The sequence below is a fragment of the Malaclemys terrapin genome, chromosome 13 (assembly GCF_027887155.1).
Source record: "Malaclemys terrapin pileata isolate rMalTer1 chromosome 13, rMalTer1.hap1, whole genome shotgun sequence".
Lineage (NCBI taxonomy): Eukaryota > Metazoa > Chordata > Testudines > Emydidae > Malaclemys > Malaclemys terrapin.
The window spans coordinates 15,417,818-15,441,625 of NC_071517.1; the positions used below are offsets into that span (position 1 = coordinate 15,417,818).

The 23,808-nt window shown below is 54.6% G+C and overlaps 1 protein-coding gene across 4 annotated transcripts in view; it reads right to left on the reverse strand.

Moving 5' to 3' along the window:
- Window positions 1–493: 493 nt before the first annotated feature.
- Window positions 494–23,808, reverse strand: part of UNC13D (unc-13 homolog D) — a 49,650-nt gene continuing 26,335 nt past the window's right edge. For all 4 annotated transcript variants that reach the window (XM_054047486.1, XM_054047485.1, XM_054047484.1 and 1 more), the window contains 23 exons: window positions 23,700–23,804; window positions 22,266–22,358; window positions 21,547–21,650; window positions 20,575–20,692; window positions 19,667–19,791; window positions 18,629–18,719; window positions 17,954–18,010; window positions 17,221–17,318; window positions 16,743–16,794; window positions 15,990–16,120; window positions 15,328–15,448; window positions 14,049–14,192; window positions 13,612–13,710; window positions 12,066–12,272; window positions 11,583–11,651; window positions 9,618–9,697; window positions 7,901–8,006; window positions 7,734–7,805; window positions 5,168–5,251; window positions 4,192–4,312; window positions 3,177–3,300; window positions 1,992–2,197; window positions 494–1,414 (listed from right to left, as the gene is read on the reverse strand). In XM_054047486.1, the coding sequence (XP_053903461.1) occupies window positions 1,308–1,414; window positions 1,992–2,197; window positions 3,177–3,300; window positions 4,192–4,312; window positions 5,168–5,251; window positions 7,734–7,805; window positions 7,901–8,006; window positions 9,618–9,697; window positions 11,583–11,651; window positions 12,066–12,272; window positions 13,612–13,710; window positions 14,049–14,192; window positions 15,328–15,448; window positions 15,990–16,120; window positions 16,743–16,794; window positions 17,221–17,318; window positions 17,954–18,010; window positions 18,629–18,719; window positions 19,667–19,791; window positions 20,575–20,692; window positions 21,547–21,650; window positions 22,266–22,358; window positions 23,700–23,804 (2,514 nt within the window). In that variant the 3' untranslated portion in view covers window positions 494–1,307. The remainder of the gene's footprint in view (window positions 1,415–1,991; window positions 2,198–3,176; window positions 3,301–4,191; window positions 4,313–5,167; window positions 5,252–7,733; window positions 7,806–7,900; window positions 8,007–9,617; window positions 9,698–11,582; window positions 11,652–12,065; window positions 12,273–13,611; window positions 13,711–14,048; window positions 14,193–15,327; window positions 15,449–15,989; window positions 16,121–16,742; window positions 16,795–17,220; window positions 17,319–17,953; window positions 18,011–18,628; window positions 18,720–19,666; window positions 19,792–20,574; window positions 20,693–21,546; window positions 21,651–22,265; window positions 22,359–23,699; window positions 23,805–23,808) is intronic.

Consider the following 23,808-nt stretch of genomic DNA (forward strand, 5'->3'; position numbering starts at 1 on the left):
TCCCTAGTGAGTACAGAATGGAGCAGCCCAAAGCCACGCTGATGCAGGGACTTACGCGTGGGCCATGTCTGGAGTGACAACAGTGAGCACGTGTAGCACCACACCCTGCCAGGTAGTGCGAGCCTCACGGGACGAAAGGGGAGCAGAGGCTCCGTGAATCTGGGCCATTACGACGACTCCTCCCACCTCTCGGTCGCTCTGGCGTTGACCCAGTCGCCTGCCATCACCGGGTGAAGGTAGGGGTGAAAGTGGGCTGGTACGGGCCGGTATGGTGAACCGGTAAAAAGTGGCCACCAGTACTGGTCCATACGCAGCCGACGTTAAAGTGTTGCTGCGGCAAAGGACCCTGCGTAAAGCGCTGCAGAAGGGGCAAAAGCAGCAGCTGCCCCGGGGCCAGCGATTGAAAAGCTGAGTGTGGTACCTACTTTTCCTTGTAGCAGAGAGGGGAAGCTATCCAACGAGATGAACACTTCCCCCTCCCCACCCTCCCACCCCCCAGTATTTCCCCTATGAGAAGTTTAGTTATTTGTAACAGTAACTAAAACATGGGAGAGAAGTAGGCCTGGGCACGGTCCCTTTGAGGCAAAGGGCGCCGCCTCTGCACCTGCCTGCAGCAGCTGAGCAGACCACAGACCTCCCAGGCCCTGGCCCCAAGCCGAGGGCCCAGCCCTTGCCCAGAGCCGGGGTCTGGGTTTGATGAATTCAAGGGGGCGCTGTTCTGCAGCAGGAGCGCTAGTGATTTCCCCACTGTGGCTCCCACAGTAGCTGCACGAGGACACAGTCCTGCGCTTACCCTTGACAGCAGCTCTCCCCTTCCCATCCTTTCAGCTCTGCTCCCTCCAGCACTAGTGAAGTCTTGCACGCTCCGTGCGGCTTAGACAGCAACTCCCCAATGGCATTGGTTGCAGCTTTTTTTGGCCTCTCCCCATTTTCCCCTCCTGCACCACCTGGAGAGCAGAGTACAGCATGGCCTGCGGGGAACGCAGCCGGGGCACATCGCACACCCTGCTAGTTAGCACCTGACAAGCTGCTGCCGACTAGCCAAGGTTGCTGATGCTGGGTTGTGATGGGAAGCAGCACAGGGCTCCCCCCATCCTCGGCCTGAAGCCAGGTCAATTCCACAAACAGCTGGGACCAGAGACTGCCGCAGCCTAGCTTCACCCCCCAGGGTCCTCCTCGGCGGGAGCCTCTTTGCTGCCAAGGGAGCTGGGATTGGATGGAGTTCTGTGCAACTGGCGTGGTGGTTTGGACCCTGCTACTGGGGCTGAGGCCTGCTCCCCTCTGGCCCGGTTCCTGCCCGGCTGTCATCACGCACTCTCCTTGGACTGCTTCGCCCGCTGCTTGCGCAGCTTCACAAAGGCCTGTGCCTCCTTGTCCCCTTTTCTGGACTCCAGCAGCTTCAGGAGTGGGTCCCCTGCGGTGAGGCGAGAGAGGCAGGGGTTAGAAAGGAGGGGAGCAGAGAGACTTCTTCTTCCCCTTTCCAGCCCTTCTTCTTCCCCTTTCCAGGGAAGCATCCATCCTAGGAAACCCACATTCAGCCCCCACGGCTGATTCCAAGCGACAGCAAAGCACATGGCTGAGGGGGCTACAGCTTCAGCTGTAGCAGAGTTCGGGGCCGAGCCGAGAGCTACAGCTGCCCTAAAGTGACACTAGAGCACAGACTATGGTGTGCTCAGGGGTGGACCCCTGCATGCCCCATCTGCAATGGGCCCCCACTATCAGAAAGCAGAGACATGTCTAAGTCCCTCCCCACAGGCCGGCACAGAGCTGGGTCCATGCCCCAAGGCTCAGTATAACAGGGCACTAGCATAGATCCGAGGTGAGCACCCTGCCACAGGAGAAGGGCTCGCGACTGGATTGTCTGGTGGCACAGCTGGGGACGCCAAGCACAGAGAGGTTAAGTCACTGGCCCAAGATGGCACAGCGAGGGAAGCAGCTTCAGGGAGGGGAGGGCAGGGCAGGGGAGCATCTGGAGACAAAGACAAGGCTACCAGTGGGTTTGGGGTGCATCAGCGGTAACCGGGTCTGGGACACCCGGGCTGGGTCAGCCGCTTCCTCGTCTCCGGTCAGTCCTGGCACATTGCAGAGGGGGAAAAAGGCTTCTCCTTCCAGGTCGTTGGCTCCCACCTTGTCATAGTCGAACACTGTGAGCAGCAGGCAGGCGCCGGCCTGCTGGCATTTCTCGGGAGGGACCAGACTGCAGAGAAGAGAGACAGGCACAGGCCTTCTCAGGCACAGGGCAGCCCACCCGCCAGGAGCAACAGGCAGAGACTCAGCCGGGTCCAAGCAAGGGGCTCAGACCCTGTGGAGCCCAGATACTATGGTGCCCTGGGGCTACTGAAGCAAAATCCAGCTGGCAGTGAAGGGGCCAAACTTGATTGCCCTTAGCATCAGGGCAGAGGAAGCCAAACAGGAATTATTTATAGTGCCAGAGGACCAGTGCGCTCGGTGCGCTACAAACCCAGACATCCCTGCCCCCAAGGGCTTCCAATTGGAGTAGTTATAGCGAGCAGGTAGGGCCTTGCTGCCGGTCACAGCTTCAGCGTGAGTGACTTGCCTATGGCTGGAGAACCCGGGGTCCTGTGCTTTATAAACCCACCTGTGAATAAGCAGGGGCTGGCCGGTAATCAGGAGAGAACAAATGAACCCCATGCTCAGTATCGGCTCTGCTCCAGTACTCACAGCACTGGGTATTTCCCATTTGGTTCAATGTGCCCTCCCGAACCTCACCCCTCTAATTTTCGTGCTGATTTGGTTTAGTGCCCCCTGTCTCCCCGACCCCCTCTCAGCAGGCAGCCAAGGGCGTGGAGCCGCTCAGGCAGGCAGCCCCAGCATTCCACATTAGCAGATGTTGGCCTGGCCCCACCAAGAGACAGAAAAGCACTGTGTGTATGTTTCATTTCAGCTGCCAGGGAAGGCCCAGCGCTCTGCTCCAGGCCAGGCTGGGCTCGCCCTACCCAGTGGGGCTTTGCACACACAAGCCTGAGTTTTAGCCCTCCTGAACTGTGACTGCACTAAGCACATCTGGAGCGCATGCGGCTCTCTTCCCAGAAGGCCCCAGTGCAGGATCTGCCCCCCCGGTGAGCAGAGAAGCAAGCAGACCCTGTTGGGAAGGGAAGGTCTGGCCACTGGGGAGCAGGCGATGGGACGCAGCCAGGATGGCTGCTCATACATACAATTCAAAGGCCTCGTCGAACAACGGGTGGAGCTCGTTCTTCCAGCACTGGGTATTGCGCGCCACCACCTCGGGGAACTCGTGTCGCGGCTCCAGGGTCAGCTGGACAAAGGGGTCGCTGGAGCCTAGGGGGGCGGAGGAGAGACTGAGAGAGAGCACAAGGCTGCCAGGGGATCCCCTCGCTCCCAAGGAGCAGTGCTGTGCGCGCTGCTGGGATTGTTTCTTCTGCACTGGCGTGGCAAAGCCACGCAATAGCAGCTTTGTGCCCTCCCTCCCTCCCACACCATGGATCTAACCTCCAAGGGCGCTCGGGGGCTACAACAAGGGGGCAGAGTGCGGGATTGGTTCTCTGGGGCTTCTGCAGCACAAGAGTTTCCGGTCTGAAGGTCAGTTTCCCCTCCACGAACCCCGCTGGGGGCACATGTCCCCACGGCTTCTGGATTCTTCCAATCAATGGGCTAAACCTGGCTATGTGGGATTATCAGCTAACGGGGCTGCCACTGCGGTCAGGTGAAGTAGTAGTGACCTCTCCTGGACGGCTGCATGAATTACAGTCTGTTCCCTAGAGATCACCCCAGATTATCCAGACCAGGTAAGAGGGGATGTGTGCACGTGGCTCTGGAGTATGCTAGTCTGATGCCACCCCCCCTGCTGTGTGTGCACCCCACACGTTACCTGGAGTGGAGACAAACAGGGATCGGTTCTATGAAGTGAGCCAGACCCTCTGCTTAATCTGCTGGGCTCTGTGCTGAGCTCCGGGCATATGTTGCAGATAACAGGGGATTTCACGGGTCATGACCAGACTAACTTCCCTGGGGTATCGGGCTCACAACTCAGCGCTGTGCACAGCTGACCGCAAAGGGACCCCTCTAGGCCATGTGCCAATGCTTTCGTCATTGCGCAGACAGTGCTTTCCCATACCCTGGAGCCACCGGCTGCATGCACCAGCTCTGATGCTGCGCAGGACACAAGCGGCACCTTGGTGCTGACTGTTTCCGCGGCCCACGGGCTCTCACCGTTCGAGTCCAGCGGGATGAGGTTGACAGCGTTGAGCACTTCAACGCGGAGCTTTTGTTCCGAGGGGCGGTAAAGAGCTTTAATGGTCACTGCACCGTACTTCTCGGAGTGGATCTCCAGCTGGGACGCGAGGAGCAGAACAGAAACAAGAGTTCGCCGGTTACGTGAATCACTGGTGCTGCCAAGGGGTGAGCATAGGGGTGCATTATCGGGGTACAGCACCCAGAGCCGGCATCACCACGAGAAAGAGATCCCGACATGTCTGTACTGGGGTTAGGTACGTGAAAGGTGGACATGGGAGCGACTCTCCTCTCCCGTCTCATCTGCTAAACTCCCAATCACCTGTCCTTCCCCGTCACCCCACCCTCTCCCTCAGGATGGCAAAGTAGCACTTTCTCCATCCCCAGTGGATCCTGCCATCCTGCACTGTGGGAGCAGAGGACAGGAATAAAACACACATGCTGGCCAACAAAGGAGGGTCCAAGAGTCCTGGTTCCACTTGCTTGTCTATACTGCAGTTTTATAGCCCCACAGCCTGGGCCCGTGAGCCCGAGTCAGCTGAGACGGGCCAGCCACAGGTGTTTTATTGCAGTGTAACAGGAGAATAACATGGTCAGGCCCAGCATATACAAGGAAATACAAACAGAAGGGGCGTGTTTTGTAAAGGGACCGTTCAATGCAACAAAATAAGTTTACTCACAATCACAGGACTGCAGGCTGGTAACCTGCTGCTTTATTTAACTGAATCACAACTGGGGGTGGGGGGAGGATTCCCACTGACTAAAAAGGAAGTGGGTGGGTGGGTGTGATGCATGGCTCCATCCCATAATTCACTAGGTAGCCCAGTTAACCCTACAATGACCACTTTCCTACCTGTGACTATGGAGGAGTGAAGTGAGGGGACAACCCAATGGGGGTGGGCAAGGTAATGGGGCTTTATTGGGAAGGGCCAGGCCAGGCTCAGCATGCTCTCACCTGCTCTCGGATTCTCTCGCTGAAGTATTTCTGGATGAGTTTTCTGCTCGTGGTGGAGCGGAGCTTCAGCCCTTCCTTCAAATCCTGAGAGAACGGGGGGGGGGGGGGGGGGGTGAGAGGAGAAACACATCCAGTCAGACACTCAGGCCAGCACATACACACATGCCAGCAGAGATCAGCACTCACATCCGCACTCTCAGACCTGAACTCGAACCCCGAAGTCCCCGAGAGGGAGAGCAGCAGCAGTGAGAAGCCACCAGGAAGTTTAGGCCGGGAAGGGATCAAGGGGCATTCTCTTCCCATGACCGTGCCAACCTCTGCAGGAGCAGACAGCCCCTGGGAGCCTTAGCAGGCTCATTGGCGCTTGCCCCACCACTGCCACCTTGGGAACATTTCAGTGGAAACATTCTAACATGAGCATCTGAAGAAGTGAGGTTCTTACCCACGAAAGCTTATGCTCCCAATACTTCTGTTAGTCTTAAAGGTGCCACTGGACCCTCTGTTGCTTTTTACAGATTCAGACTAACACGGCTACCCCCTGATACTATTCTAACATGAGAATGGCCATACTGGGTCAGACCAATGTTCCATCTAGCCCAGTATCCTGTCTTCCAACAGTGGCCTGTGCCAGGCACTTCAAAGGGAATGAACAGAACAAACAGTCGAGTGATGCATCCACGGTCATCCAATCCCACTTCTGGCAGTTGGAGCTTTAGGGACACCCAGAGCGTGGGGTTGCATCCTTGACCATCTTGGCTAATAGCCATTGATGGACCTACCCTCCATGAACTTATCTAATTCTTTTTTGAACCTCATCACAGCCTTCCCGGCAAGTTCCATAGGGCGACTGTGCATTGTGTAAGAGGTACTTCCTTTTGTTTGTTTTAAACCTGCTGCATACTGATATCATAGGGTGACCCCTGGTTTTTGTGTTATGTGAAGGGTAAATAACACTTCCTTATTCACTTTCTCCACACCAGTCATGATTGTATAGACCTCAAACATATCCCACTTTAGTTGTCTCTTATCTAAGCTGAACAGTCCCAATATTTAATCTCTCCTCACATGGAAGTTGTTCCATACTCCTAATCATTTTTGTTGCTCTTCTCTATACTTTTTCCAATTCTAATGCATCTTTTTGAGATGGGGAGACCAGAACTGCATGCAGTATTCAAGGTGTGAGTGTACCATGCATTTATATTGGCATTCTGATATTTTCTCTCTTATTATCTATCCCTTTCCTAATGGTTCCTAACATTTTGTTAGCTTTTTTGACTGCCGCTGCCCACTGAGAAGATGTTTTTAAAAGACCTAGCCACGATGACTCCAAGACCCTTCTTGAGTGGTAACAGCTAATTTAGACCCCAACATTTTGTATGTATAGTTGGGATGAAGTTATTTTCCAATGTGCATTACTTTGCATTTATCAACATTGAATTTCATCTGCCATTTTTTTGCCCTGTGACCCAGTTTTGTGAGGTCCCTTTTTAACTCTTCGCAGTCAGCTTTAGACTTAACTAGCTTGAGTAATTTTATATCATCTACAAACTTTGCCACCTTATTGGTTATCCCCTTTTCCAGATCATTTATGAATATGTTGAAAAGCAGTGGTCCCAGTACAGCAACTTGGGGGACTCTGCTATTTACCTCCATCCACAGTGAAAACTGACCATTTATTCCTACCATTTGTTTCCTATCTTTTATCAAGTTACTGATCCAGGAGAGCATCTTCCCTCTTATTCCATGACTCCCAATTTTGCTTAAGAGCCTTTGGTGAGGGACCTTGTCAAAAGCTTTCTGAAAGTCCAGGTATACTGTACCCACTGGATCACCCTGTCCACATGTTCGTTGATCCCCTCAAAGAATTCTAATAGATTGGTGAGGCGTGATTTCCCTTTACAAAAAGCCATGTTGACTCTTCCCCAATGTATTGCGTTTATCTATGCGTGTCTGATAATTCTGTTCTTTACTGTAGTTTCAACCAATTTGCCTGATACTGAAGTTAGGCTTACTGGGCTGTAACTGCCAGGATCGCCTCTAGGGTCTTTTTAAAAAAATTGTCATTACATTAGCTACCCTCCAGTCATCTGGTACAGAGGCTGATTTAAGCAATAGGTTACATATCCCAGTTAGTAGTTCTGCAATTTCATATTTGAGTTCCTTCAGAACTCTTGGGATAATACCATCCTGCCCTGGTGACTTATTACTGATTAATTTGTTCTTCTATTGACACCTGTCTGGGACAGTTCCTCAGACCTAACAGGAATGGCTCAGGTGTGGGGGATCTCCCTAACATCCTCTGCAGCAAAGACTGATGCAAAGAATTCATTTAGCTTCTCCGCAATGGCCTTCAGTTCCCACCACTCCTTTAAGATATCTCCCTGATGAGAGGGGCGTATTCTGAGCTCTGTCCCTGCAAGGGAAAGGGCTAGCGATTTACTAGGCGTGCAATGAAAGCTTAGGACTCCAGCAGCTTTGTGTGCATGCAGGCTCCCTCCTATCGGGACTCCTTGGCTGGGAGATCACTCTGCTAGAGCCAGCTGTGACAGGTGCAGGAGCTTCTTACCATGAATGCCGGCATGTGCAGGGCGTCCGTTGGCAGCCCGCAGCCCTCAGCGTGAAAGGAGAACTCCAGGCTCTGTGGGAACCAGAGAGGAGTGAACAGTTATTTGCTGTATGGAGACCCCTGAAGCCAGGCCTCTGCCCCATGCTCTGCTGCCAGGTGCTACCTACCTGCAAGGCGAACTTCAGCCTCTTGTAGTACCTGGAGGAATTTTGCTGCTGGTTGGCTGCAGCTGTCAGTTCATTCAGGACGTGGTTCCAGAGCAGCTCCAGGAGGCTGTAGTGAGTGGGGAAAGGCAGATTGCAGCACACAGCGAGTTCTAAAAAGGCCAGTGCAGCACAGCAGATACTATCAGTCCCTGGGCTGGAAAACCCTAATGCCTCAGTGGAGACATGAAGCTGTTGGTCTTAGCTAAGACATAAGTGAAGAGAAACCCAGGCCAGGAAAGGAGGAGGGGAAGTGAAAAGTGTCAGTGTGTGTATTGGGACATACTTCTATTGCAAGCGGAGCACAGGCTGGTTCCACTGCAGTAGAATAGAACTATCTATTGCAGTAATAGCCCATACACTGCAAACTGGGGTGATGGCCTCAGCTCATACACTTTCAGGTCAGAAGGGACCATCATGATCATCTAGTCTGACCTCCTGCACATTGCAGGCCACAGAAGCTCACTCACCCACTCCTGTGATAGACCCCTAACCTCTGGATGAGTTACTAAGTCCTCAAATCATGGTTAAAGATGTCAAGTTACAGAAAATCCACTGTTTAAACTAGTTTAAACCTGCAAGTGACCCATGTCCCATGCTGCAGAGGAAGGTGAAACCCCCCCAGGGTCTCAGCCAATCTGACCCGGGGGAAAATTCTTTCCCGACCCCAAATATGCTGATCAGTTAGACCCTGAGCACGTGGGCAAGACCCATCAGCCAAACACCTCGGAAAGAATTCTCTGTAGTAATTCAGAGCCCTCCCCATCTAGGGTCCCATCACCAGCCATTAGGGATATTTGCTACTAGCAGTTGCAGATCAGCACATGCCATTGTGGGCAGTCTCATCATACCATCCCCACCATAAACTTCTAAAGCTCCATCTTGAAACCAGTTCATTTTTTGCCCCCACTGCTCCCCTGGGAAGGCTGTTCCAGAACTTCACTTCTCCGATGGTTAGAAACCTTCGTCTAATTTTGAGCCTAAACTTGTTGACAGCCAGTTTATATCCAATGCTAGCCACGAAGTTATGACAGCTCCCCATAAATGTCTCTCAGGTTAGCATGGCAGGTGGGAAGTGACAGTAAGTGAGGAGGTAGCACTCTATCCCTCGGCTCAATGTTGAGCTGACAGCCCAGTACAGTGGTGGAAAGCACCATGGTGCTGGAGACGGCATCCTGGGGGTATAGACTTAAAACAAAGGCCCGGAGCTCTGTGGTGATCAAAGATCCCATGGTATTCTTCACAACTGCAGGGGTGTTTCCCGTGTGGTAAGCTGGCTGGGACATTGTGGTTAGTATATTCCCTTTGCCTGAAATCCCCCTCAAAAAGCCTGTTGTGTGCAGTGATTCTGGGCTAGAAAGGCTGCCGCATTCCACCCCAGATGTGGTTGCATTTCAGCAGTGGGGGAAGGATCTCCATATATGTGGTCTGCAGAGTGCTTTGAGATCTTTAGGGATAGAAGGCTCTATATAAGGTAGCATAGTTCCTGGAGGAGAGAGACATGATAGCAGCGGAGAAAGCACCCTGCAGGGAGCTGCTGTGTGCAAAGAGCCACGACTGCAGTGAACCCATTGGTCCGGTCCACAGCAATAGACTCTAGGCTAATGGTGCTGATCCAACACTCCCCCCCGCCCACATCCAGCCCACGGCTGACTCTTGTGGTCCCAACACCGCAGCTCACCAGTTAAAGTTCTCTTGGACCAGATGCTGGTTCATGTACTGCAGCTCCGACTCCAGGAACTTCATTAGGGGAATGATGGACTGTGGAGAGGAGAGTCAGGAAACTCAATGGGGAAGGAGTTTCTCAGGCCCTGCCTCCATCTGGAACTTCTTTGCCAAGCAGCTCCCAAGCTCTTTGGGCCCCTCTGCCGTTTCCCAGCCTGAGAGCTCAGCTGTGCCACCCAGCACCTGCCTCCTACTCTGTTGTGCCCACCTGACTAGGGTTACCATACGTCCGGATTTTCCCGGACATGTCCGGCTTTTGGGGGCTCAAATCCCCGTCCGGGGGGAAATCCCCAAAAGCCGGGCATGTCCGGGAAAATCGGGAGGGAGGGAGGGCTTGGCCTCTTTGGCCGGGGCCGGTGCGGGGCCGGGGACATGGTGCCGGGCCGGGAGCCGGGCCGGGCGCGCGGTGCCGGGCCGGGGGCCGGGCCGCCGGGGGGTGCGCTGGGCCGCGGGGCCGGGAGCCGGGGGGCCGGGCCGGGAGCCGGTCCGGGGTTGCGGGGCCGCGGGGTGCGCTGGGCTGAGCCGCCGGGGGGGTGCGCCGGGCCGCCGGGGGCCGGCAGTGCTGGGCGGGCCGGGGGTGGTCGGCCGGGGGCTGGGGCCGGCACCCCAGGGCCCGAGCCGACCCAGGCTGGAGCCGCCGGGGGCCAGCCTGGGCCGCGCCTCCTCCCCCCACACCCACCCTTACCTGCTTCAGGCTTCCCGCGAATTAAATGTTCGCGGGAAGCAGGGGAGGGGGCGGAGACTTTGGGGAGGGGGCAGAGTTGGGGCGTGGGCGGGGCTGGGCCGGGGCCCCGTGGGCCCCGTGGAGTGTCCTCCATTTGGAGGCACAAAATATGGTAACCCTACACCTGACCCTGCAGTGGAGCTGGGGCTGCTCCAGGGAGGCTTGGAGTTGCATGTGTGGCTCTTATTTTGGAGACAGCTTGTGCGCCTTTGGGCTGGGTCTGCCAGGAAGTAGCAGACATTGACAGGGGGCTCTGGCTGTGGTAACTCCCCCCCACTCCCCGTGCCTGGATTCTCTCTGTGCTACCTAGAGCGTATAACTGGATTGGTGACAGCCATAGACCTACCTGGCTTCCCCCCACCACATACACCTAACCCACCAATCACAGCACCAACCCCCGACTCCTCCCCCATGATCCCATCCCACTGAACTCCCGGCCTACCCCTCTTGGCTCCCAAGCTGCACTTTGACCAATGCAGGGTATGTGTGTGTGTGTGTGTGTGTGTGTGTACGCACATGTGTGTTTGTGTGTGTGTGCACCCCTATGATCTCTCAAAGACATAGGGCGGGTAACAGGGCTGGCACAGCCTAAGTGGGGAGGAGCTGGAGAGTTACAGCCAGGAGCCAGCAGGGGGTGCTGTGAGTACAGCAGAGGAGGGCCCTGATGGGCCTCTTGCACTTGGTATGTGATGAAGGGCGGGGACAGGCCCTAGATCTAGACACAGGCCAGTTCCTGGTACTGCCTGTGCCGGGGAGCCTGGCAAGGAGTCTACCAAAGAGACGGTACAGTTCGGAGCCGTGCAGCAAACAGCGTGTGCCTCTCGCTTCCCCCAGGAGCCAGGCTGGCCCCGAGCAGGGCGGGATGAGGCACCGTCGGGCATGCAAACCTCTAGCAGCACTTCCCAACTAGGGTGCAGCTTTGCCAGGGTGGGAGGGAGGGGGACTCCGCCCTGTAAACTGCCCGTGCCAATTATTATTGTAGGTTTTTATGGCGCCCCTCGGCGTAGCAGCCGGGCACCGAGGTGGACACGTAAGCATAGAGTCAACCCATCCACCCCACGCTGAGGCAGGAGTGGGTATTCCTAGGCCATCCCTCACGGCGCAGGCTACCGGCACACGCAGGGCACTGGGCAGAGCCAGGCTGTCCCTGGGGGGATTATCTCCCACAGGCAGCACATCTCAGGAGTTGGCACCTACATCTTCTGGATCCTTAGAGTCACTGGAGGCCGCCAGCTTCTGGATGTGCCTGGAGATCCCGGCATCCAGCTGCCAAAGAAACACACACTTAGAACTCTGGCTTTGCCCCCCGCATGCCCGAGGTTTCTGATGGAGAACCTGCCATGCCAGCTCCTTAGAGCTCAACCCCTTCATCACCCAGCCGCATCTGCCTCTGGCTCCGGAGTCCCTGATCTCCCTCCCGAACGAGGCCGCCACCCAGCCCAGCAGCTGGGAGTGGCGGGCTGTGCCCTGCTGCCTCCCACACGTCACTGGACTGGGTCCCTTCTGACAGCAGGGCAGTCCCAGGGAGAGAGGCAAGACTTAGCTCCATACTATTGGCGTCTCTATTGGCCAGACCCAACAGCTAATGGAGTCCATGAGTATATTTCTATTGGCTTCAAGAGGCTTTGGATCGGACCCTATTTGACTGAGTCTTCACCTTGAGCCCAGGCAGGGGGTTACCTTTTTTGCCAGGTTCTGCACCACGTCTCTGATCTCGTGGTCGAGACAGGTGATGGTGCCCTGCAGCTGGTTATGCAGGGTGTGCTGGATCTGCTCCGGCTCAATGATGCCCTCCATTCGCTGCTCCAGGAGCCCCCAGTCCAGCTGCGCCGGCAGCTTCAAGATCAGCAGCCGCAGCTGCTCCACGTTGTTCACCACGATGCAGAGCTGGGGTGGGAGGAAAGAGGAAAAGCCTCACGTCAGTGAACACGCACTACCCTCGCTGCCCGCAGCCCGCTCCCCCTGGTCCAGTCCCATCCTCACCCCCATAGGCCCATCGCGAAAGGCACCCTGCACCCAGGGGACATCAATGAGCAGTCTGGTACAAACACAGACAACTGGGGAAAGTGAGGCAGAGAACTATTAGGCTCCTGCCCAAGCCAGTGGCAGATCCAGACCCCAGATACCTGTCTTCCAGACCTGTACTTTAAGATCACACTATGATGAATTGTCTGAGCTAATCAGAGGGCAGGGATGACACCCAGTTCCCATGCACGACCATAGCTGGACATTTATTTCTTTACATTCTGATTGGACGAGGCTGTAACTAAATGTGCAACAGGCAAGCTCTGCAGCTCAGTCCCATCCCCTTCTCCCCCACCAAGATTTGAGCATTGGCCTGCTAAACCCAGGGTTGTGAGTTCAATCCCTGAGGGGGCCACTTAGGGATCTGGGGCAAAATCAGTACTTGGTCCTGCTAGTGAAGGCAGGGGGCTGGACTCGATGACCTTTCAGGATCCCTTCCAGTTCTAGGAGATAGGTATATCTCCATATAGTATAAATTAGCCCCAGCTGGCCGTGGTTATGAGACACCGAGTGCAATCATAGACACGCTGGGGAAATGCATGCTGAAGGTTGGGCCAGCGTAGGAGACATTGCAGGCAGGTGAAAGCTGGTGAGTGGGATTATGGTCCCAATGGATCCTGGGAGCAGGGCAGTGAACACAGGAGCCATCCAGCTCTTGTAGGTACTTATCTGGCCCCTATTACTGTGGTATCTGAGCCCCCCACAATCTTTAATGTATGTATCCTCATAGCACATCTGTGAGGCAGGGCAGTGCTGTTATCCCATGGTACAGATGGGGAATTGAGGCACAGAAAGGCTAAGTGATTTGCCCAAGGTCACCCAGTAAATTCATGGCAGAGCAGGGGATTGAACCAGGTCTCCTGAATCCCAGGCTAGCACAAACCACTGAGCAATCCTTATTCCCTGGTTCCCCCACCGAGAGATCAATGAGCGTTTCCATCCCAAAATGTCCCAGGACTTGCACAGAACCCCCCAGTTCCAATTCACTCCCTTCAGAACTTGGGCCACTCGCCTGCCAATGCACTCCTCAAATAGGACTATAGGGAACGAAGGCTGGGATATTATTACCCCCATGACCGCGCTCTGGTCACAGACCACCCCCCGCCCCCGCCCCACATGCGCTCTTTAGAGGCTCCCTGGACAACCTCCCAATCCCTCTCATCTCCCTAAATTTCCAGCAGTGGCTGGCACTGACACTCACCCTGTTGGCTGCATCCCCCTCATCCCGCTGCTTTGACGACAGCTCCTCTGCCCGGGTCTTGATCAGCTTGCAGTATGTCAGAGCGATTTTACACATGTCCTAGGGGATAGGGCAAGAGGCAGTGAGCTTGGGTAACGCACAGTGGACAGAACACTGCACAGGTTTGCACTGGGGGCAGATGTCGGCTTTACCACCCCAGATCATGCCAATGGGCCATTCCCTCTGAAGCCCTGTCTCTGAAATTGACCTATATCTGATGCTTCAGAGAAAGGGATTAAAAAACCCAAACCACTTGGCCGATGTGTATAGGGGTAGAAGAGGAATTCCTTCCTGACCCCCTGCGGCTGATGTTCTGAAGCATGACATTTGATCACCTCTTCTTAGCATAGTTACAACTTGCTATTACTGATCCGGCTAGACTGTCCGACTATACACACCTCAACAAACTTCACCATGATCATGAAGGCTTCTTCTGGGTCCGGCCAGTCCAGCTGCTGCCAGGTTTTAACAATCTGAGCATAGCACGTGGACAGGTCAACAGTGGACGTGCTGTGTTTAGTCAGCTCCCCCAGGGGCATCAGCTGGGTGGGTGGCAACAGAAAAAAATATTTTACCGAGAAACTTGCAAATAAACCAACAAACTAGTTCCAAAGCCAACTCTTATTGCAAAGTGGCCCCTTATTCACCTTCCTCCTGACCCTTCCCCTACTCTGCTCCCCCCAGGTCACTGGTCTGGGACCTGGCAGTTTTCTCTTGGCCAGAGCATCAGCATGCCGTGGCAGAGGAGTTAATGGTGCTTTCTCTCGCTAGGGCATCTATCCAGTCCGGGTCACATGGGTCTCTCCGTTGATTTCAGTGAGGGAAGGCAGCACAGGGGGGACACCTGGACTGTGAAGCTCTTTGCCCGTAAGGTAGGTGCAGCACGGGCAGAGGTGGCGCTGGCTTCCCCCACATTGTCCTGCCACCCATCAGGCCTCACCCGCCCTGGCAGGACCAGACTAAAGGAGACTGGGTCTCTCCTCTTCAAGGTTCATTCCATCCTTGGCCTCTCCGCTGAGACTGCCAACAAAGGGAGCCAATTGCGGCTTGTGACAAGGAATGAAGCAGAGGCTTATCAACACGCTTCACACAGGCTACCACGGAGCCACGAGAATACAACAGGGTCAGCAAGGACGTGATGCTGTGAGGGGACAGGGCTTCGGAGAGCGTAGAGAGCAAGGGCTCTGGGATATGAAGGATCAGCTGTTAGAGGAAAGGCAGGTTCCATCTGTCACCCCGGTGCCCCTCATGAGGGCTTGCCTGCCACAATGGCTTTCAGCAGGGGGAGGGGATTGTCGGGGTGCAGGAGACTGATATTGTAGGGGTCCCAAAGCCTGCTGAGCCTTAGGATTTCACATAGTAGCCAGGGGGGAGTCCTGGGGAGAAAGAATGGGCCTTCCTCTGCAGCATGGGGCGGGGGTCGCTAGCTGGAAGGTTCTCTGCGACTTGAAGTCTTTAAATCACAGAATTTGGGGACTTCAACAACAGAGTCAAGGGAAAGGGGTTGGGTCAACTTTTGTGGCCTGCATCATGCGGGAGGTCAGACTAGATGATCATAATGGTCCCTTCTGACCTTAAAGTCTATGAGTCTATGAGATGGGTCAGACCATGACAAAAGCTGGAGAGCCTCAGAAAGACTGGGGAGAGTTTCTCCCTCTGTGGCAATCTCACTGTTACCTGGTCCACCTGGATCGCTCTCTGGGTCCTCTCCAGCGCTATCATGTAGGTCTTCTGGAGCCACTTGGGGATGGCTTCCTTAAACCACTGGTGGAAGTCAGTCAGAGCAAGGGGGCCATCCCTGGGAATACAGACACACGACTGGTTTCTGTGCTGCAGCGGAACCAAGACAGGAGGCTACCCGTTCCGCTTCCACTAAGACCCGAAAAATACCTGAGAAGGCAGCGTTCACAGCACATACTGCACAGCTGCCCACCTGACAACACAGGACAGAGATCTGTAGGCTGGCAGAAGAGCAGCCTAAAGTATTATCTGAGCCATGTATGTAGCTGCCTCTGCCTCCCAGAACCCCACTTGTCTATATCTGGAGCTCTAGCTCTCTGAAGGCCTGTTCAGCGTCATGCCTGAAGCGTGGCAGGTGCAGGTTACATTAAAACCCCCACATGGTCTTGCATTTGTTTATGTCGTCACTGCACTAATCTAAAGCAACAGGTGGCTGGACCAGCGAACCTTCTGATTCCACTCAAATCTACTCCAATTGGTCCAGCAGAAAGTCAGCCGCTGAGGTGGTCCCAACCCCTTCCATTTCCCTGGTGCTGCTAATGTTTATCTCGCTCTGCGTGACTGGACTCTGAGCTGAGGCTGGCTCAGGTGGTCAGTACCTCTTGCACAGGAAGCTCTTCATCCGATAAAGCTCCTGCAGGCTTATGTAGAGCTGGAAAAGGCTCTCTGCTGTGAGTTGGGACATGCTGCTGTCAATCTCACTCAGCTCTTCTTTGACGTGACATGACACCTGCAGGGAAAGGGAACCGCAGGGAAGGCATTGAGGGTAGGAGGGTTAATAAGAAGGGATCTAGGAGTGCTTGCCCTGCAATGGGATCAGGGAAAGGAAATGTGCCATCCCAATTAGCTGATACAACACACTTTCCTCTTGTCTGATGTATAAGCTGTTTGAGGGCTCGGGGGGGGGGGGGTGTGTGTCAGATAATACAGCCCAAACCTGTTTATCCCCATTTTATGGGCCCAGAGAATTTCAGCGACTTGGTCAATTTACAGACTTGCAACTGACTCAGTTGCAAAGCCAGGAGTCGCTACTCCTTTGCTTTAGCCACTAGGCTGCACTGCCTACACCTGCCTTTCTTAAACTCCTGGCTAGTCCCAGTGTCCAGGCCTCTGGGGCTGGGGACAGGATTAGTCCCTCCCTCCCAATCCAAGGATGCCCACGGTCCCATATCCAGGGTTTGGAATACAAAGGTTTCTCCACCACTAGTGATCACTTCCCATGAGCCCTTGGGGAGCACATGGAGTGCAGGGGGGCACCTCAGATTCTTCCCTTCCTCTGACAGCTGGCTAAGTGCCTCGGCATTGCTTTATTCTCTGCTGTTCTGACTGGAGAGCCTGGAACACATGCTCACCAGCTTCTGTAGCTCCAGGTAGGCAATGGAGAAGAGATCCACCTTCACAGTGCTGCAGGGGAGAAACAGGAGGTCAGGAATCTGCCGGATATAACTCACTGACCAACCTGTCAAAGCCAGTGCAATTAACCCTCTCCCACCCGAGCCCTTGGACATGAACTAGAGTGACAAAAAGCTACAAAACTAAAACAAATCTGAAAGACTCCAGCCGGCAGAGCCAGTAATGCTGGAAAGCGAGGAGATTTGTAGTTAACCTCTGCTCCCTAAACAACAGGCAACTGTAGTACAAAACAAATCATGAGGGAACATTTCCCGGGGCTTTCCAGTCTCATACTTGGTGTCACAATCTGTTTATATTTACAATGTTCTTTTGCAGCTGGGAAATGTGGTTTGGAGCTGTCGCCTTCAGTGCCCTAAGCAAAGCTGCTGAGAGAGCATGGGGCAGATGCTGAGAGGAATGGGGGAACCATCTACCTACTTGGTGAAGAATTTGTTCCAGGTTTTGTAGCATCGTTCAAGATCCCCATTCACCTCCACGAGAAGCCTGACCAGTGCTTTCCCATTCTCCTCCATGGTCTGCAAAGGGAAGGATGGAAAGTCACCCCTTGGTTTTGGTGCCAAGTGATTTTGTGATGAATCAATGTATCTAGTGACAGCCCTCACCATTGTTGTATCCGAGCAGCTCACAGATTTACCTTCTCCATGCCTCACAGAGGTAGGGATATATCATTACCCCACTGGGGAACTGATGCACAGAGAGTGGTGAAGTAACTTCCCCCGGATCACACAGTAAATATGTGGCAGGGCTGGGCATTGAACCCAGATCTTTACCATGCTAGTACAGTGCCTTAACCACAAGGCCATGCTGCCAAGTGAAGGAGGGACATTCTTTGGGTGGCTGCTCCATTCCGTGTTATAATGGGAGACGTGCCAAGCTATCAGGAGTGGCCTGCTCAGACTGACACACAGGAAGGGAGGGGACCGGAGGTGAATGGCAACTGGTCGTTTCTTCTTATGGGGACAGTCTTCTACTCCAGCTGCAGTTGCTCAGCATCTCTGAAAACTGGGCTCAGGGTATCTTTTGGGCATCCAAAAATCACTGGCCACTTCTGAAAATTGTGGCCTGAGAAAGCGTCACCTCCCTCTTCCTACCCGAACGGCCCCTCAGCCCAGCCCAGCAAACTGGTGTATGAATGAAAGGGGGATCTGACCTTCACCATTGGCTTCAGGTGCTGCTTCTGCATATAAAACCACTCAGTGGTTCCTGACTGCAAGAGAACGGGACAAAGAATGAGGGGAGAGAAGCAGGAGCTGCAGAGACAACCCAGCCATCCCATTCACCCTGGCACAGCAGAGACACAACAGCACAACGCCTTCATTGTTGTGGATGGAACGCAGGTCAGGCTGGCAGCCCAGAGACACACAGCACAATGGGGAGCGGGACTCAGAGCTCACCATCCAGGCTCCAGGCTCTGTACTGCAGGGAAAGGAGCGCCTTGCACTTCTCTAGAGGGGTCCCACTGGGCAGTCAAAGGCGCAGTGCGGACAAGCTTTGGAAATGCTACCTCCCGCCCCCTCTGCTGGAATCAGGGTCAGGACTCAAGGCCTTTGCACATTGGCATAGGGGAAAGGACAATGCTGGCGGCTCCAGGAGGAAGTCAGAGGAACCACTATGGCAGTGGTTCTCAACCTATTTACCAGTGTGGACCGCATATGCAGCTCTCTATGTATTATGTGGACCACATCCACACAATATATGTACTACCTGTATGTTCCCGAGGATGTCACATAGGCCATAGCTGTGTGCTGATTGGGCTGCAAGCAGCCCGCGGACCATGGGTTGAGAACCACTGTCCTATGGGTTGGGGGAGGAGATGGTACTGTACCTTGAGAGCCTCCATCACCATCTGCTGAAGGTTAGGGGTCAGAGTACAAAGTTCTTGGAAGGCTTTCATTTTACACATCTGGACCAGGACCCTGTGAAGTGAGAATCATTGCTAAGCCATGACCCATAACCCAAAGAGCTTCCGAAATGAGAGCTTTGCCACCAGCGACAGCAACATCTCCCCACGCACGCTTTCCTCTATAGAGCATCCTTCAGTGAGAGGCTCCCTGTAAGTTAGCTGCCAGGTCACAGACAGAGGGACAGACATGTTCCTATGCTGGCAGCCTGGGAGAGGACCGAATGCTAAGACTTCTTCATCAGGGCTCTGAGCTTGGCAGAACTTATGGCCCAGAGCCCAAATTCACCTCCCACGAGGTGAGAAATACCTTGGGGCAGGAGAGGTTAAAGGGGATGGTTTGGAGTTAAAACGAACAAAAGCCATCACAGTGTGACAGCTGCCTTCATGGCCAACACACCAGGGGATGAACTGGGGACCTATAGAACGAAAAGCATGAGCTGCTACAGGTTGCACTAAAGAATCAAACCTCCTTAGGGGGGCTATAACAGACTCATCTCTCCCCCGCAGAGGGGACCTGTAACAGGAATTGACCGGGGGGTTACATAAACTCCAGAGAAAAATGTTATCCCATAGCATAAAGGCCTCTGTTTAACCCAGTCAATGCACACCCAGGAGGGAATACTCTCTAGGCATCACAGGAAGAAATGACAAGATGCCGGTTTACAATGGGGGAGATCCCTGGATGTCTGTCTACTTCCTTAGGGGATAGACCCGCCAGGGAAAGGCAGAGGAGAGGAGACAACGAAGGGAGCTGGGAATGGAAGTGGGAGAGAGGTTTTCCTGTAGAACAGTCTCCTCGGGGGAAGCAATAGAAGCTCCAGTACATGGGGTGTCAAAAGGTAGACTGGATAATGTAGCATAGGGAACAATGCCACACTAGCCCCAGGACGATGCGGGAGGGGGGGTTGTTTCTTCTCTGATTGACATGATTCTGTTTATGAAGCATTGCAGCTGGCTGACCTGAGCAACGACTGTAACCTGTGCGTGGACGTTGGGGAAGAGAGCGGGAAGACACTGCGGTACTTCTGGAGGAGAGAGATTCCATAGGCCAGCAAGGACTGGAAAGATTCGGCCAGTTCTGCTTTCTGGGAAGAAGAAATGGAAGATGCATCAGCAGCGACAGCGACGTTGTGATGGTCACAGCACCTCAGGTGGACAACGCCTGTCCCCAGCCAAGACGGCCTCACTGCTGAGGGGGGCTATTTCTGGATTTTGCAACATGCATCTGTCTCCAAAACCATTTTAAAAATTATCTGCCCCACTGCAAAGGGAAGCACTAAGGAACGCCAGGGAGGCACTGAAATTACTCCCAGCAGCCTCTCGGAAGTGAGGGGGAAAAGCAAAACTGAATCACCTTTAACGGATTTCTAGACTGCTTTAGGATCTTAAAAACTGTCTAGATGCTTGAGGCATTGGTAGAGGCTCCCTAGTTAAGGCTGAGGTGAGTTTTGCATTTAAAGCAGGTTTTTTTAGCATGATCTGTTCCCTGCAAAGGAAACGGCGTAGGAACGCCATCCTTCTAGGAAGGTGCTGAAGCTACTCACAGAAGCCAAAGGGAAGAGCAACCCAGAACCACCTCAATCTGATTTCTAGATTACGACACGATCTTAAAGACGGTCTGTATTATGAGGCGTCGGCAGTGGCTCCTTAGCCCATCGTCAGGTTTTTCACCTAGCTGGCATGCGCCATGAACTCCTTCTGCAGGGGGCTCCCACCCCAGCAGAACCAATTTGCGGCATTTCTCAACCATCCAACAAGGAGCTGAGAGAGATGACATGAAAAGGGTCCCTCGGCTGTCGTGGCTTATCGGAGGCTGCCCCCACTCCCCGGATCTCTGCCCCAAGCTTGGCTGTGGTGTCCGCTCATACCTGCTCAGGTCGCAGCCTTTCCTGGATCCACTGGTACTCGATGCTGGTGATCTGGTGGAGCAAACAGCTGCAGTTGAACTCTAAGGTCTGGTAGAGCTTGCTGTAAGCCAGCCACTGGCTGCAGTGAAAGGGAAAGAGACACACTGTGAGATTGTGGGCGCGTAGGCCAGGCCCAGTACCCTCCTCAGGTAAGAACATGTTCTCAGGAGAAGGAGGGATTCAGGCACAGATGCTTCTTATTACCCCAGGAGGCCAGAGTTAGCCACTCCCCAAGACTCGCTCAGGCCCAGAGCTCCTACCCTGCCTCATCCCTTTCCAAAGCGCAGTGCTGCACCTGCAGCGTTCCCGTGGAGGGAAAGAGACGGGCGAGGGAAGGGAAAGAAGCTTGGGATAGTGGTAGTGAGAGGCGAGTCCCCCCCGCCGATCTCCACATGCCCCAATCCGTAGCTACAGCCACGGCTGCAGTGTTAGCAGAATCAGGGGCTTCCCGGCGTGTGCTCACAGGCAAGATGGTGAGGGAGAGAAACCCAATAGTTCCGCTACCATAAACATCCAGGGAGAGCATGTCCCGGGGTGCAGTCAGTGATGTTTGTCTAGAGCAATGCACGAGGCAGAAGTGACCAAACTCAGGGAGAAGAGCAAGGAAGTCAGACTACTGACCCTGCCACAGGCAGCAGGTGTGAGCATCTGCAGTTTAAAACTAATAATATTAATGCTATACTTTGTACTTCCATAGCTCTTGTTATCTGGTGATTTCAAAGCACATCACTAAGCACAGTCTGGCTTCACATACCTGCGAAATAGGGCAGTGTTACTACTATTTTACAAACAAAGGCACAGATGGGTTAAGGGACTTGCCCAAGGTCACCCAGAATCAGTGGCAGAGCAGGAAATCAAACCCAGGTCTCCTAACTCCCAGACGCCGTTGCCATAATCATTATACAACACTTGCCGAGTGCATGCGGTACTTACGCCATGACCTGGTGAAAGTCAGACAGGTCTTTCTGAGCGGCGTGTAGGTACAGGATAGTGGTGGCGTGTTTACTCAGCTCCCCATCCCAGGAAGTACTCCCGGCCTGTACGAGGAAGAAAAGAGCGAGAGAGTTAATCCTGCCCCGCAGAAGAGAAGAGAGAAGAGTCTCCTAGAGCCAGCCATAGAATTTGGATCCTCCTGTGATTTGTACTTGGTTTTCATTTGCCCCACCTCCTCTCTCAAGCTCTAGAATGGGCCCTTCAAATAATCATTGCATCTGTCCAGGCAAATACCCACACGGTTCAGACACCCTTGGGCTCAGCCTGAGGGATGAGCTTACTGGAAAGGTAATGGAAAGTGCTGGGTCAAGTAGTTGTTGCAAGAGTGAGGAATAGGGCTGCAGATCGGCTGGCACTGGTCCAGGTTTCATGTCATCTCACACAATCGCCATAGAAACCAAGGTCATTTAATGGAGACGTCAAAGGAAGGCCCCCTTCTGCCTGTCCCAGGTGGACGTTAAAGATCCCAGGGTGCTACACAGCATGTCCCTTCTCAGTAACACAGGCGGTTGTGTTGGATGCCTGCACCACTGGAGGTAACTCATCGCTTTGGAAAGTCTCTTGGGATACACAAGCCGAGCCATCTGCACTGCAGCATGAAATTCAGTCCTCCCCCAGCTCCCACCAGCTTCCCTGATCCTTGCTGGCTTCACATGTACCTGGTGCTGCAGGATCTCATAGAGCACCATCTGCTGCAACAGGTGGCGATGGACGGTGTAACTCAGCTGGGTCTTGCTCAAAGAGGTGGCCCTCTGAAAAGAGAAACAAAAGCGGGGAGACGGCTCAGAGCGTGAGATGGAAGGGAGCATGTCTCCACAGGACACCCAACATCCAAGCCATCAAACAAACCTGGAGCCGGATTTAGAGGTCGCTTGTTTAATGGCAGGACTTTGGGTTCGTATCCAAGCGACCACATCCTTTGTGGGAGGTTTGACACTGCCTCCTGGAAGAGTTAAACCAAGTGCCCTGGTTTCAGGGTATTTAATCACCAGGCACCATTGATGCTGAGATATAGACCTTTATCATGGGAGGACCCAGGGAGATGCTAGAGCAGGGGCGGGCAAACTTTTTGGCCCGAGGGCTACATCGGGGTTGCGAAACGGTATGGCGGGCCGGGTAGGGAAGGCTGTGCCTCCCCAAACAGCCTGTCCCCATCCGCCCCCTCCCATTTCCCGCCCCTTGACTGCCCCCCCCTCAGAACCCCCGACCCATCCAACCCCCCCGCTACTTGTCCCCTGACCACCCCCTCCTGGGACTCCCTGCCCCTGACCACCCTCGGGACCCCCCCCATCCAACCCCTCCCCCCGTCCCCTAACCGCCCCCTCCTGGGACTCCCTGCCCCTGACCACCCTCGGGACCCCCCCCCATCCAACACCCTCCCCCCATCCCCTAACCGCCCCCCTGGAACCTCCCCCCAACATACCCCCTAGCTCCTTACAGAATGCGGCCCTGCGGACATGGGCAGAGGACTCAGAAGGAGCAGGGGCAGCCGTGCAACCGGAGAGAAGTGGCGGTTTCCCCTTCAAAGCGCCGCTTCTCTCCGGCCAGCTGCGCAGCCACCTGGTGCTCCTCCTGAGTCCTCTGGCTGCGTTCCCCACGCTCCCGCCACCCGCACCACCCGCCTGCTCCCCTGCCCCCGCAGTGCAGCCCCTCCCGCCCTGCAAGGGGTGCGCCGGTGCTGAGCTGCCCGAGTGCCCGGCCCTCGGGCCCCCTGTTATTGGGGGGGCCCGGCCAGAGCCAGCCATGCCGCCGCGCTGCTGGCACAGTGAGCTGAGGCTGCGGGGGAGGGTGGACAGCAGGAGAGGGGCCGGGGGCTCAGGGGCCGGACGGGACAGTCCCGCGGGCCGGATGTGGCCCGCAGGACGTAGTTTGCCCACCCCTGTGCTAGAGAGTGCCAAAGAGAAAATGGAACAAATAGGATACAAGAGAATGAACTCCCCACTCCTCGTCACTACAGCAGCCTGTGGGCCTTCTACACCTCTGTAACCTCGGGAGCAGCGACAGGACCGGCCCCGCTGATATAGCCCTGGCAAGCAACCCACAAACCTCATGTTCCTGTTTAACCTCCTCCCTTCACGAAAAGCTCCTCCTACCTTCTTGTGAGTCATCAGGGACTGCAAGTGGCACTGCCCCCGGTCGGGGTGGGTTTCTGTCCGGGGCTCCAGGTTGTACCAGTGGTCATTCCTGCAATGCAGGTCCTGT